Source organism: Vidua macroura, chromosome 3, assembly GCF_024509145.1.
Source record: "Vidua macroura isolate BioBank_ID:100142 chromosome 3, ASM2450914v1, whole genome shotgun sequence".
NCBI classification, from domain to species: Eukaryota; Metazoa; Chordata; class Aves; order Passeriformes; family Viduidae; genus Vidua; species Vidua macroura.
The window spans coordinates 90120823-90132865 of record NC_071573.1 but is presented as its reverse complement, the minus strand read 5'-3'; the positions used below and the strand labels follow the sequence as shown (position 1 = coordinate 90132865).

Genomic DNA, 12043 nt, shown 5'->3' with positions numbered 1-12043 from the left:
TTTGAATACTTCCAGGGATAGGACATGGACAATTTTTCTGGGCAACCTGTTCCAGTGCCTTACCACCGTCACAGTAAGGCATTTCTTCCTAATAATATTTCATCTAAACCTACTCTATAATTAAGGGCATATAGTGAATATGTGGAATTAGTTGCTAGAGAGCATTACTGAATTTATGAAGATTGTCTGCTCTGAAAGAGCCTCCACATCCTATGTGATATCTAGACTTCATTTGAGCTTTGGACTTGGAGATCTCATGAAGATCTCACAAAAACCCCTGCTCTTCCTTACCTCACCTCCCCTGCCCTCCTCAACAAGTTCTCCATAAGAACATTCCTAAGCTGGCCCAAAGCCTGAACAACTGTTCTTTCACAGGAATTAGATGAAATACACAAATTCTGGAATTCAGAGTTTTGTTAGTATATTGGAAATTATTGCATGGCAACTCCCTTACTATTTTTTTTTCTTAACTGTATTGTTTACATACAAGGAGGAAATTTGGACTGGTCATTGCAAGAGTAAACATTTACATGAAGGACTACTGAAAAATTCATATTTAATTGAGCATCATTTGCATAGGGTGTCAGAGTTTGGAAATATAATTCCATCATGCTGCCCTAATAACTTTTTACTACAGGTTGTCATATTATCTATTCTCAAGAAACAAAAGTTATCAAGTGCAAATGCAAGCTACAAACAGAATGACTGCTATCAATGTTCTGTTAGCAAATTCAAGTTACAAATGCAAAATATTAAAGTTTAGGCAGCAACAATGACTTTCCAAGTGGCAGTCAGGTTTCCATTATTTTAATAATGAAATAAAAATAGACAAATGAGTGTTGTTTATACACTCCAACAAGAGTGATTAAGTCGTACTGTTATGAATGAATTCAGTGCATATTTGTTGTGCCCCCATGTTCATTCCAATTGTACCCCCCTTGTTATGTCTCCCACTGTGGATGTCTCTCCCTGTTCATTCCAGTTGTGCCCTGGTTGTAATACACCCCCCTGTTTGCTGCTTCTATATGTCCCTTCTAACTGTACCCTTGTTGTAATACCCCCCTGGTTGTTATATGCTCCCCCATGTTCACTAGGGTTGCATAATACCCCCCTGTTACCCCTTGTTAAATCCCTTTATTGTTACCCTCATTCAGTCCCTCGGGCATTGCCTTCGCTGCTCCCAAAATGGCGGCCAGAAACAGCCTCGGCAGTATGCAAATGAAATGAAGCAGAACAGAATCCACTAAAAGGGCCTAAAAACACCAAATTAACGTGGAAACTCGAGGAACCAAGTGACTAGACCTAGTGGGAAGAGTCCTCCCATGCCATCAATCGAGTTCTGGAGGTCACCACCACCTAAAAGTAGTCAGACTGAGATGAGGACCCTAGTCTACAAACCAGTAATCGTTTTCCTAGGCACGCCCTCGAGGGCGGAAGCCCCAGTTCTGCTGTGAAGCAAAACTGATTATCCTCCTCCTCTGCGTCGCCGAAGGGAGCAGCGACAGTGTGCGCGACCCCTCGGGCCCCCCACCCAGAGCTGATCACCTAAATAAAGGGTTTTTCAAAGGAGCTGGTCTCCTGGCCCTTAATTTACATCAGTACAGCTGTTAATGAGTATATAACTAGGAGATATAACTAGCAGCTCAGTATGTCCACCTTCTGTCATAGAGCTGTTTTTACATTCAGATGGAAAGAGGCTTAAAACTAACAGTAGTAACTGTGTTTTCAAGAAAAACAAGTGCACTATGATATGACATGACATTGCTGATAGTTGTTTATTCTCTTGCATAATACAAAATTTAACACACAACTTTGAATTCTTTCTCTGCTGTGTCTACAGGATTTGATAAGCACACATCAGTGAAGTGCTTTGCAGGTGTGCAAGCAGCTCTTTTATACTGATACACAGCTCACAGGTGACATTTACACTGTTCGGCTTACTCAAAGCCAATGCATTGAGTAAAGATGATTTATACTGACTTTTACTTTGGGGGCAAAAAGTAGCTATATGAACAAGCAGGAGAGCAGTAGCAGATAAATAGCAGGAATCATGGGTGTGGGGGTCTGAGTGATGTTTTCTCAATCCTAGCAGTGAGGGGGCATTGACAGGACAAGTCAATACTTGTTGGCAGAACTTGTGTTGGCGACAAGGATTTGAGTTGTACGACCATAAGACCCTGCTTGCAAATCACATTCGTCTTGACAGAGATGAGATCCACCTCACTAAGCAGGGCAAAGCTATTTTTACCAGTAGGATCATGACCATATAAGCAGAGATTGAAACTAAGAATTAAGTGAGAGAGTAACCAGCAGCCTTGTGGGGGATTGATGGACACAGAAAAAAGCAAAGGGCATAAGGTGATGTGGCAGAAAGAGAACACAAAATCAAGAAGATGGAACTTAGAAGAGGTCACCTTCAGCTCTTCAATGTAAGCAGAGAAATGTCTATGAGACACCATAATGGAGAAATCTCCCAGGTCCTTTCCTAGATAGGAGCAGCCTCGTGTTTGCAAGCCCTGGTACTAATGTGGGAGTTCAACCATTCAGATATTTGCTGGAGGGACAATACAGCAGGACATAACCAATCCAGGTGGTTTCTGGTAACTTCTTTCAAGTCATAAAGGAGTCAACAAGGACCAAGAATGAGCAATGCTTTGTTGGACCTATACCCATGAAGGGATTGTGGGAAATGTAAAGCTCAAGGCACCCTTGGCCACAGTGAGCATGAGACGGTGGAGCTCCGGATCCTGAGGGGAGGGTGAAGAATAAAAAGCAGGCTCACCACTCTGGAAAGTAATGAAGCAGCCAATCCCAATAACTATCTCCAGGTATCTCAGTGACAAGAAAATCATTGTGCCGTCAGTATGGCTTTACTAAGGGGAAATCAGGCTTGACCAGATTGACAAATTTTTGTGATAAACTGATTGCCCTGGTAGAGTGGAGCAACGACCATTGCGTGTCTGGACTTCACCATTGCCCTTGCCAACGCCTCCCACAAGATCTTCACGAAGGACCTTCGCAGATGCCCGGGCTGGACCAAGCACCGTGTGAGGTGGCTGAGCACGGGCCGGCTGAGCAGGCACAGCACGGCTGAGACAGCGGCAGCGGGACCGCGGCCCGGCCCGGCCCGGCCCGGCCCGGCGATTTTGCCGCCTTCCCGCCAGCCCCAATAGCCGCCCTTCCTCCTCCTTCTCTTCCTCCTCCTCCCCCGGAAGCGGAGTGCGGGTTTTCCCGCTCCGAGCCGGAACTCGGTGCAGCCCGTCTGAAGGCGGACGAGGGGAGGCCGGAAGAAGGAGAAGGCCCAAAAGAAGGAAAGATCCCGGAGCGCCGGCCAGGGAGGCCGCGCCATGGTGCTGCCGCGGTAGCGCCGGCACCTGCCATGGGGAACGCGGGGCGCGGCGGCGGCACCTCCCGATCCCGACGAGCCGTGCCGCGCCCTCGCCCCGCCCCCGGGCCGCAGAGGAAGCGGGGACGCGGCGGGTCGGGCTGTTGCTGCCCGCGGGGCCCGGCGGCGGGTGAGCGGGGCCGGGGCGCTGCGCGGGCGGCGGGGCCGGCGGTTGCAGCGCAGCGGTCGCGGGCGGGGCCCGGCGAGCCGCAGCACGGGCAGCGCGGCGTGCGGAGCCCGCCGAGCCGTGTGCCGCGGGCCCTTGCGGTACGGGAACGTGAGTCAGCACCGCAGCCCCCGCCGTTGTTTTGGAACAGGAAGCTCAGCCCTGTGCCGCGGTCCTAGAGCGGCCCAAAGCAGCCGCAGCTGCTGAAAACGCCCGAGCTCGCCCGCAGCTGTTACGGGCCGGCCTGGGCTCGTCGGTGGCTGAGCGCCGCTAGGCTGGAGCTCGGGTCTCGGCTCTTACTGGGGTTTCAAGTTCAGGCATGTCCTTGGGCTGCTACACTGCAGCTACGGCTGCTGAAGGAGTGTAGGTATTGGCATGCTTTGTAGATAAAACCACGTTTTACGTATTTGGAAAAATACAGTAGTGTGATTCGAGTCAGAGTCGTTTATCACCACTTGTGGTGTCACTGGTAATTGGGAGTGAATGATAGAGACTTGTTGAATACAGATAAACTGCAAAGCCAACTAAGGCATAAAATGGAAAATGCTGTATAGTTAAATGAAACTTTAGAAGTGAAATTATATAGTATATTTTGTTTCTGTTTAGATAATGGAGCCTCATAACTCTGATAGCTTTCACAAGAATAAATCACCAGCTTCTGGAAGTGAAGATGAAATTGAGTTCATTGGAGTAAGTAGCCCTTGTACTGGAAATACACTGCTTGTTGTAAAAAATACACTTTCAGTAGTCCAGTAAACAGGAGAGAGGTCTTTATTGACTCAGTTGATGATGATTATATTTTGATGTAAAGCATTACTCTTGAATATAAAGATAATTTTATTTGTGAATTTTTATAGCAGATAACAACTCAATCTTATGTGCCCTTTCTTGGAAGGGTGTAAGATGATGTCAGTTGGTCCTGTAGAGAAAATAATGTCATAAATCACTGCTCATTCTGCAAATCAATGTTGAAATCACTGTACTCAATGTAGAAGAGGTAGGAAATAATGGACTACAGGCCTTAAACAATCCTCTCAAATTGTGAGGGGCTCTTTATTGTACAACACCTAGTCTGATGCTGACATGCTTTATGTGACCAATAAGACACTTGTATCTGTTGGATATCCAAGAGAAGCAGAATGTTTTTCATGCTGCACGTGTTCTAGCCTCAATCTGTCATCACTGAAGTGGTACTGGATGGCAGGATTACATGGGATCATGGAATTGTTTTGGTTGGGAAAGACCATTAAGATCATTGTGTTCAGCCATTAACCCAGCATGAAACCATGTCCCTAGGAGCCACATCTACACATCTAAAGATGTTTTTCTTGAAGGAGCAAGTCATGTTGCTAAGGTCAAGAGATTCAGTGATGCCAGTATTTTTAGTGGCTGTTTTTTTGTAGATTGGTCTCATTTTTGAACAATATGCTGAATAATTACTAGATCCTCCCCCCCCCCCCCCCCCCCCCCCCTTTTTGTGTGGTATTTGATTAAAGCCGAAGTTCAACATACAGACTTTTTCTGCAGGGGTATTTATGAGCTCTAGTATGAAGGACAGGGGTTTTTTTTGCAAAAATTATAAGTAGATGGTTATTTCTGAGATGTCTTAATATTTTGGTTGATTTGGGCAAAATTGATTGAGTTTGAAGTTCATTATATACACACAAGTATTCATGTACATCTGCAGAGAAGGACTTGGGGTTGTTGGTGGATGAGCTGGCAATGTGTGCTTGCAGCCCAGAAGTTCCAGTGTGTCCTGGGCTGTGCCAAAAGCAGTGTGGCCAGCAGGGCGAGGGAGGGGATCCTGCTGCGCTGCACTGCTCTGCTCTGGTGAGACCCCACCTGCAGTTCTCATCCAGCTCTGGCATCCTCAGCACAGGAAGGACATCAACCTGTTGGAATGAGTGCAGAGGAGGGACACCAAGATGATTAGAGGGATGGAGCACCTCTCCTGTGAGGAAGGACTAAGAGAATTGGGATTGTACAGTCTGGAAAAGAGAAGGTTTCAGGATGACCTAATTGCAGCCTTCCAGCACCTGGAGGGAGCCTACAGAAAAGATGGAGAGGGGCTTCTAACAAGAGCATATAGAGAGAGGACAGGGAGGAATAGCTTCAGACTGAGAGTATGTTTAGATTAGATATTAGGAAGAAATTGTTTTCTGTGAGGGTGGTGAGGCACTGGAACAGGTTGCCCAGGTAAGTTGTGGATGCCCCCCATTCCTGGGAGTGTTCAAGGCTGGCAGTGGGGAGCTTTGAGTAGTCTGGTCTAGTGGAAGATGTCCCTGCCTATGGCAGGGGGGTTGAGACAAGATGATCTTCCAAACCCTTCTGTCATCCTGTGATCATGACTGAATAAGCTTCATTTTCTTCAAACTGGGCAACGAATGAACAAGGAAGCTAGTATAGTGTAGAAAGTGTAAGGATTGAAGGGCTGCCGGAGCACCAAGAACAGGAACTGAAAGAGAACTGAAACAAAGGAACTAAAATCAACACTTCCAGCTACCTTTTTTTCCTTTGGCTTTGCCTGTGGATAATAGGAATCCTTTTTGCTCCCCGTGACTATTGCTTCCAAGAGAGGCTGCTATATATAGGAAGATGACTCTGCTAAAATTTTTTGCCTGACTTATATCCTGGGGTGAGTAGCTTACTATTGTAATTGATGAATATGAGGGGAAAGGTGTGTGACTCTGGCTATCACCTAATATCAGCAATGTGTCTTCAGATCTCATTTGCTCCTCTGAGTGAAGGTGACTTTGGACTTTGCAAAAGGATTTCTAGACTGCTTGGCAAGCTTTAGATCATCATTTCCATATAATAATGTGTATGACTGGAAACTTACACTCTTCATAAGTATTATGGATGGTTGCCTCCTGATTATCTACATGTCTTTAAGACTCTGTGCACAAGATGGTAGTGTATAAATTGAATTAGGGAAGCTACTGGGGTGTCCCAACCTGTGCTCATTTTGATAGATAACAAGCAGCTAGCTGTAGGCCATGTGATCTATGTTTTTCTTCTTTTTTCTCTTTTCTTCTTGACAGTCAGATGTGGCTTTGATGTGGGTTTTTTGTTTCTTTGATCAGTTTTTCTTTGTGGTTTTGGGGTGGCTTTTTCCTACTTTATTCACTTGTACTAGGGTATTTGAATTCATACTGTAGGACTATGCTTTTGCTCCATCAGATAAGGACTTTTTGTCAGTCTGCTGCTGCCAGAGATTTTCAGCTTTTGCAGTCTGATTCACCCTCATTCAAGAAACCTAAAATTATTCTTCCACAGTTTTCCACATATTCCACAAAACAAATTTTGTCCATTTCAAATTATTACATTTTAAGCTTTACATACCACCAGAGAAATATGATTTAATCTACAGTGCAAGCTGTTGCTCCTGTATTCTTAAGATAGGATGGTCTTGCCCCCATTTTGCTTACCTGGGAAGGATAAGGGAAGAGTGAAAAAATTCACAATTGTAATGCCCTGTGAACAAATGGATAACTCAAGTTGCCAGAGTTTGGCATTGGGCTTAGAGGAGAGTTAGTTACTATACCAAATCAAGTAATGTTTTGATCACTTGAACTTCTAGGGTTGAAAGCAAGTTACTCTGCATTTCAGCTGTCAGTTTTGTACATTTTCATTAGTTGTTGAACGCTAAGAGTAAGTGAACACAAATAAGAAAAATCTCTGTCCTTGAAGAAGCTGTTAGGATCAGAGCTGAACATTTCAAAACACATTATTGAACTGATTAGACAGTCAGATGGTTGGAGTGTGTCTTTGAACTCTTACTTGCTAACATCTGTTTAATAAAGGTTTAATTTCTTAAAAGCATTGCAGAGCCTGTCAGTTTCTACAGAAGCATATCTGCAGTGGATTCTTTTTGCTATTTCATTTAGAAAACCACATTATCTTTATTTAATCATAAAGAGTCACTCTTTGTCGGTAATTGGAGGCTGGCAGCTTGATTCATAGAAGCTTTTGTCATCTGTGCCTGTGCAAGATTTCATCCTTCTTCTCCCCAGTGAGACAAAGGACTATTCATGCCTGGCCAGCTAAACAGCTTTACTGCCTTGAAAGGTGGAAGAATGTAAAGAATGAGATGCATTAAGAGCAGCAGAGAGGATTCCATGCTGTTTTTCTCTCTGCTACTCATCATGAGGCAGCAGGTCTTCTAGCTTGCCCTACCTGGTTGGTTGTTGATATCTTGAAGAGATATATGCCAATATATGGAAGAGATGGTACATTTTATCTCTGCGGAGGACAATTTAATGCTTTTGTGTGAGCATTTTTAACACTTTTTTTTCCAGGAAGGACCTTTAAGGCCTGTCCTTGAATGCATTGATCTCGTCAGCAGTGAGGATGAAGAGCCTAACAGCAGTTCTTATTTTCATGTGAGTATGTTGTAATACATTTTAGGATATCTTAGTTGAATAAAATAATTGCTCTTCTGTATTTTTTCCTATCACGTTACTCTTCACAAAAGCCTTGTTAGATGTATTTTTAACAAGTGCTAAATAACCAGTATTGACATATTTTGATTTTTCTACTTGCTGTTGAGTGAAAAGCAAGAATACCAGCACTTAACTTTTTCCACAGCCATTTTTTCCACCTTGGTACTTGTATTTGTCTTTCAGTCATCTGAACAAGTGTGTGGAAATAAAACTTTACATGCAGCCTTGGAAGTCGGGGTTTCCAGTTTCTATCCTGAAAATATACCTGGTCTACTACAAGGCCTTTTCTTTCTAAAATAACTTTTTAGGAACAGTGTATGGGTTGAATGACCTTATTCTAGTGACAGTCTGGGTTTAGCTCAGCCTAATCCTTCATAATCCATGCTAAGAATGTACGAGTCAGAAGCAGGCTCATCAGTTTATCTGTCCCCCAAGCTGATTCTGTCTGCTCTGCAAGGCCTTTGAAAGGGACAATGAGAGACCCTACTAGAGTTGATTTTGGCAGCAGTGACTGTCTTTTGACTTTTGTTTTCTTGTGTTGCAGCAGAGGATATTTGCAACAAACCTGATTCTTAAGGAAAGGTGATTTTCTGTACACACACAGGCTGTCATTACAGGAATCATTACTAGAGCTGACTGTAAGAAGAGGAAACAGGGATGTGGCCTATCCCTAGAAAAAGCTCATGATCTGCCTTTTTGAAGACAGTGGGCAGCATTAGGGCAAGAATGATAGCAGTTTTCAGGTTTTTTAGATGGGCTGCGTGTTGGCTTTGAAGTCAGGAGGGATTTTGTTTACTTGGAAGAAGTTAAGTTTTCATTTGTTGGAGACTTCTAGGACACTCAGCACAATCATGCATGTTCCTTTACTGCATGGTAATGCTAATGTTTATGTTGAATTGCCTTGAATATGTGGAGGGGAGGGTTGTTTTTATTTGTTTTTTAACAGAAGCTACATATGCTGGTAAAAAAGAAGAGAAAGCTACAAGGTAGCTCATGGAACTTAGGCTAAGAGTTTCTTTACTGAATTATGTTGTGATGCTTGGGCATCACTTTTCACTGTATTAATGTCTGTTATGTAACAGTCACCAAATAAGAGTTTAACCTTCCAATTGTAGAGAAATACTAAGCGTAAGGATCACATTGACTATCAGAAGGAACGAGTTGCATCAACCCTGGATCGTCTGGCACGCCATGTTGAAGTAGAGAAACAGCAAAAAGAAGAGAAAAACAAAGCCTTTAAGGTATTGGATGTGTTTTATTTTGGAAGAATTGCATAATAAAGGCCTTGTAGTCACAAGTATCTTTGTTTTCCCTACTAAATAAATAAAGAAATTGGAGAGGCATACCTGGAATTAGCAACTAGACTTCTACTTCTGAGGCATCGTGTGAAGTACTACATGGACTTTGTCTTTTCAGTGGCTTTTAACTGATCAATTTTCTAGTCTTATTGCAGTTTCTAAGGGGGAAAATTAAATGAAAGAAAACCAATGGCAAAAACTTCTTCTCTTGTTTGTAGATATAGCAGAGGAACCTTAGTATCAATTATTCTGATATTCTAATATTTCAATTAATTGAAAAATAACAGTTATGACAAACTACTGTGCAACAAGCCTTGCTTTTTGTCTGAGATTTTTGGGAAACTGTTTGCTGCATTAAATCTGTATCAGGTAGTATTTCATAATGGGAAAACATTTTCAATGTTTAAGGCATAATTTTAAAGTTGAGTCCTGTTAGTTGCACTTTGCAGCCATTTGAAGAGAATGTTCTTTTTACTTTTATTACAAACTGGGAGATCCAGTCAGTGGGCTTAATGGTAGGACTGCTCTCAGGGGGAACTGGACATCTTGAAGGAATGGGATTACAACAACTTGATGGAATTGAACCAGGATGAATGTAAATCCAGAGCTGGCAAAATGTGCTGACTTCCCAGCCTAATTTTCTCAACACTGTTAAAGGCTTTTAAAATCACATAATTCTACTATAGTTACAGCTTGTTGCAGTCTATGTAAACTATGCAACTGTAGTACAACAGAGTAGAAGGCTAGATTAGATAGAGTCCAAGGTAGCCTTGAAGTCTGGAGGCTTACATCCCCCTTCTGTCTCTTCCACTTTGAATTTGGTTATCTGTGTCTCCACATACAGTTTTTCAACTGTAAAGTGGAGTCAGAGGTAACTGTGTAGCTTTTAAAGCAGCTTGAGAATAAAGGCTAAAAGATCTTTTTGTTAAACATGAATATTTTCCTCCTGCTTGGCTCTTCACTCTTCATCAGGTAATGCAATCTGCAGACTTAAATTTAGTCTTCAAAGTGAAAGCGCCTTTTTATTTTCTTTTTTTTTTTCTGTTACATTCAATTTTTATTGTATTAAATAGAAGTCAGTTGAGTTGTAAGAATTTTTTCCCCTCACTTAGGTTTTTGTGGGTGTGTTTTTTAGAAACCCATATGAAAATTTTGAGATACATACTTACTCTTTTCTCTTTTTCTTTTATTCTTGCAATTTGGTCACAACACTGTCTGGTATGTTTTTTACCTTAGGAGAAAGTTGATTCCCAATATGCTCATGGGTTGCAAGAACTAGAATTTATTCGGGAACACAGTGATACAGAAGCTGCAAGGTTATGTGTGGACCAGTGGTTAAAAATGCCAGGTAAGAGTAGAAAACTAAGTTTGAGTGATGGTTTCTAAGTCCTGCATTACAGAGTAGAACATGTGAAAATTGTATTGAGCTTGCAGGTGCCTTGTGCATAACCAAATCCTACAATATTAATTTTGCTAGAGCATATAATTGGAAAGTTTCTAAACATTTATTTCCATGAAAGCTATTCTTATAATGCTTTGCTACTTAGAAAATTTAAGATACAAAGTCTAAAAACCAGTAAGGCAATGTTATTTATTTTTTATAAGCCAAGTTGCTAGGAAGAAAAAATATTACTGTTGAGCTGCTGCATAGGAAAGTGTAAGTAAGTGTAACTTCACAATGTTTAATGAATTTAAAATAGTGCCTGGAGGACCTGGAGGAAGGGTGTCAAACTGTTTGAAAAGTTGCACTACTGGGAATTGAAGAGACAGTGAAAGAGCAGACTTACTGTAGTAGGATTGAAGGACAGTGAGTGGATTGTTAGTTTGCTTTTAAGAATCACTACAGTTTCATTGTGGAATGTTTAGGGCTTGTGTGTTATTTGTTTTCTTAAGCCTCTAATTGAGCTTCTGGTTAAGTACTTTGTTTTGGAACACAGGTCTGAAACCAGGCTCTGTTAACGGTGGAAGAAGGGCTATTTTTAAGAGGACAGGTCAGACTCGAGTCAACAGCAGTCCCAAATGTTGTCCCGTGATGCATTGCAACAGACAGTTTGATAATGTACATCTTCTTCTAGGTCATCTTCAAAGGTAAGGAGATACGTTGCAAGAGTTCAGTGCAAGGAATAATAATGAATGAATGTGCTCTAACTTAGGACACCAGCATCAAGTCTGCTTCAGACTGCCTGTACTGACAAAGCTCCATTTTGAGAGCCAGTTAATATGTTACAATTTTTATAGACTAGCTTCATGGATTTTTTCTTTTTTGATGATTTGGTTTAGTTTTTTACTTGGTGTGTGTGGTTTGTTTTTTTCATTCGGAACTGATGTCTTCCTCTTGTTGAGCATTTTTTAGTATCTGAGTCTTTTTGAGAAGTCAGATTTCTGTACTCCAGTTTAGTTGTATCTTCATCCAAACTTGAAAGAAACCAAAAGGCCAACTTACATAAGTTGTTGGTAAGATAAAAAGAAAAGCCCCTAATGCTGGGAAAGAGGAACAAAAGCTATAGGCTGTGTGTTCATAGCTGATCTTGCTAGTCAGTACTCAGTCTATCTGTGTTCAATTCCAGCAGATACTGCCTTTTAACTACTGAATGTGTCCGTAGGCAGGATGGTGAGAAGTTGAGGAGAGTGTCATGGGTTAGCCCCCATAGGCAGCTGAGCCCCACACAGCTACTCACTCACTCACCCTAGTGGGATGTAGGGAGAGGTGAGAAAACACTGGGCTGAGGTAAAAACAGTTCAATCAGTAAAG

The 12043-nt window shown here is 42.3% G+C and overlaps 1 protein-coding gene across 5 annotated transcripts in view; it reads left to right on the top strand.

The window, feature by feature from the left end:
* Window positions 1-3415: 3415 nt before the first annotated feature.
* Window positions 3416-12043, top strand: part of ZNF451 (zinc finger protein 451) — a 33972-nt gene continuing 25344 nt past the window's right edge. Inside the window, exons 1-6 of one of the 5 annotated variants that reach the window (XM_053973222.1) lie at window positions 3416-3515; window positions 4158-4241; window positions 7850-7933; window positions 9109-9234; window positions 10528-10639; window positions 11229-11379. In XM_053973222.1, the coding sequence (XP_053829197.1) occupies window positions 4161-4241; window positions 7850-7933; window positions 9109-9234; window positions 10528-10639; window positions 11229-11379 (554 nt within the window). In that variant the 5' untranslated portion in view covers window positions 3416-3515; window positions 4158-4160. The other 4 variants (XM_053973224.1, XM_053973223.1, XM_053973219.1 and 1 more) reach the window with 4 other exon arrangements.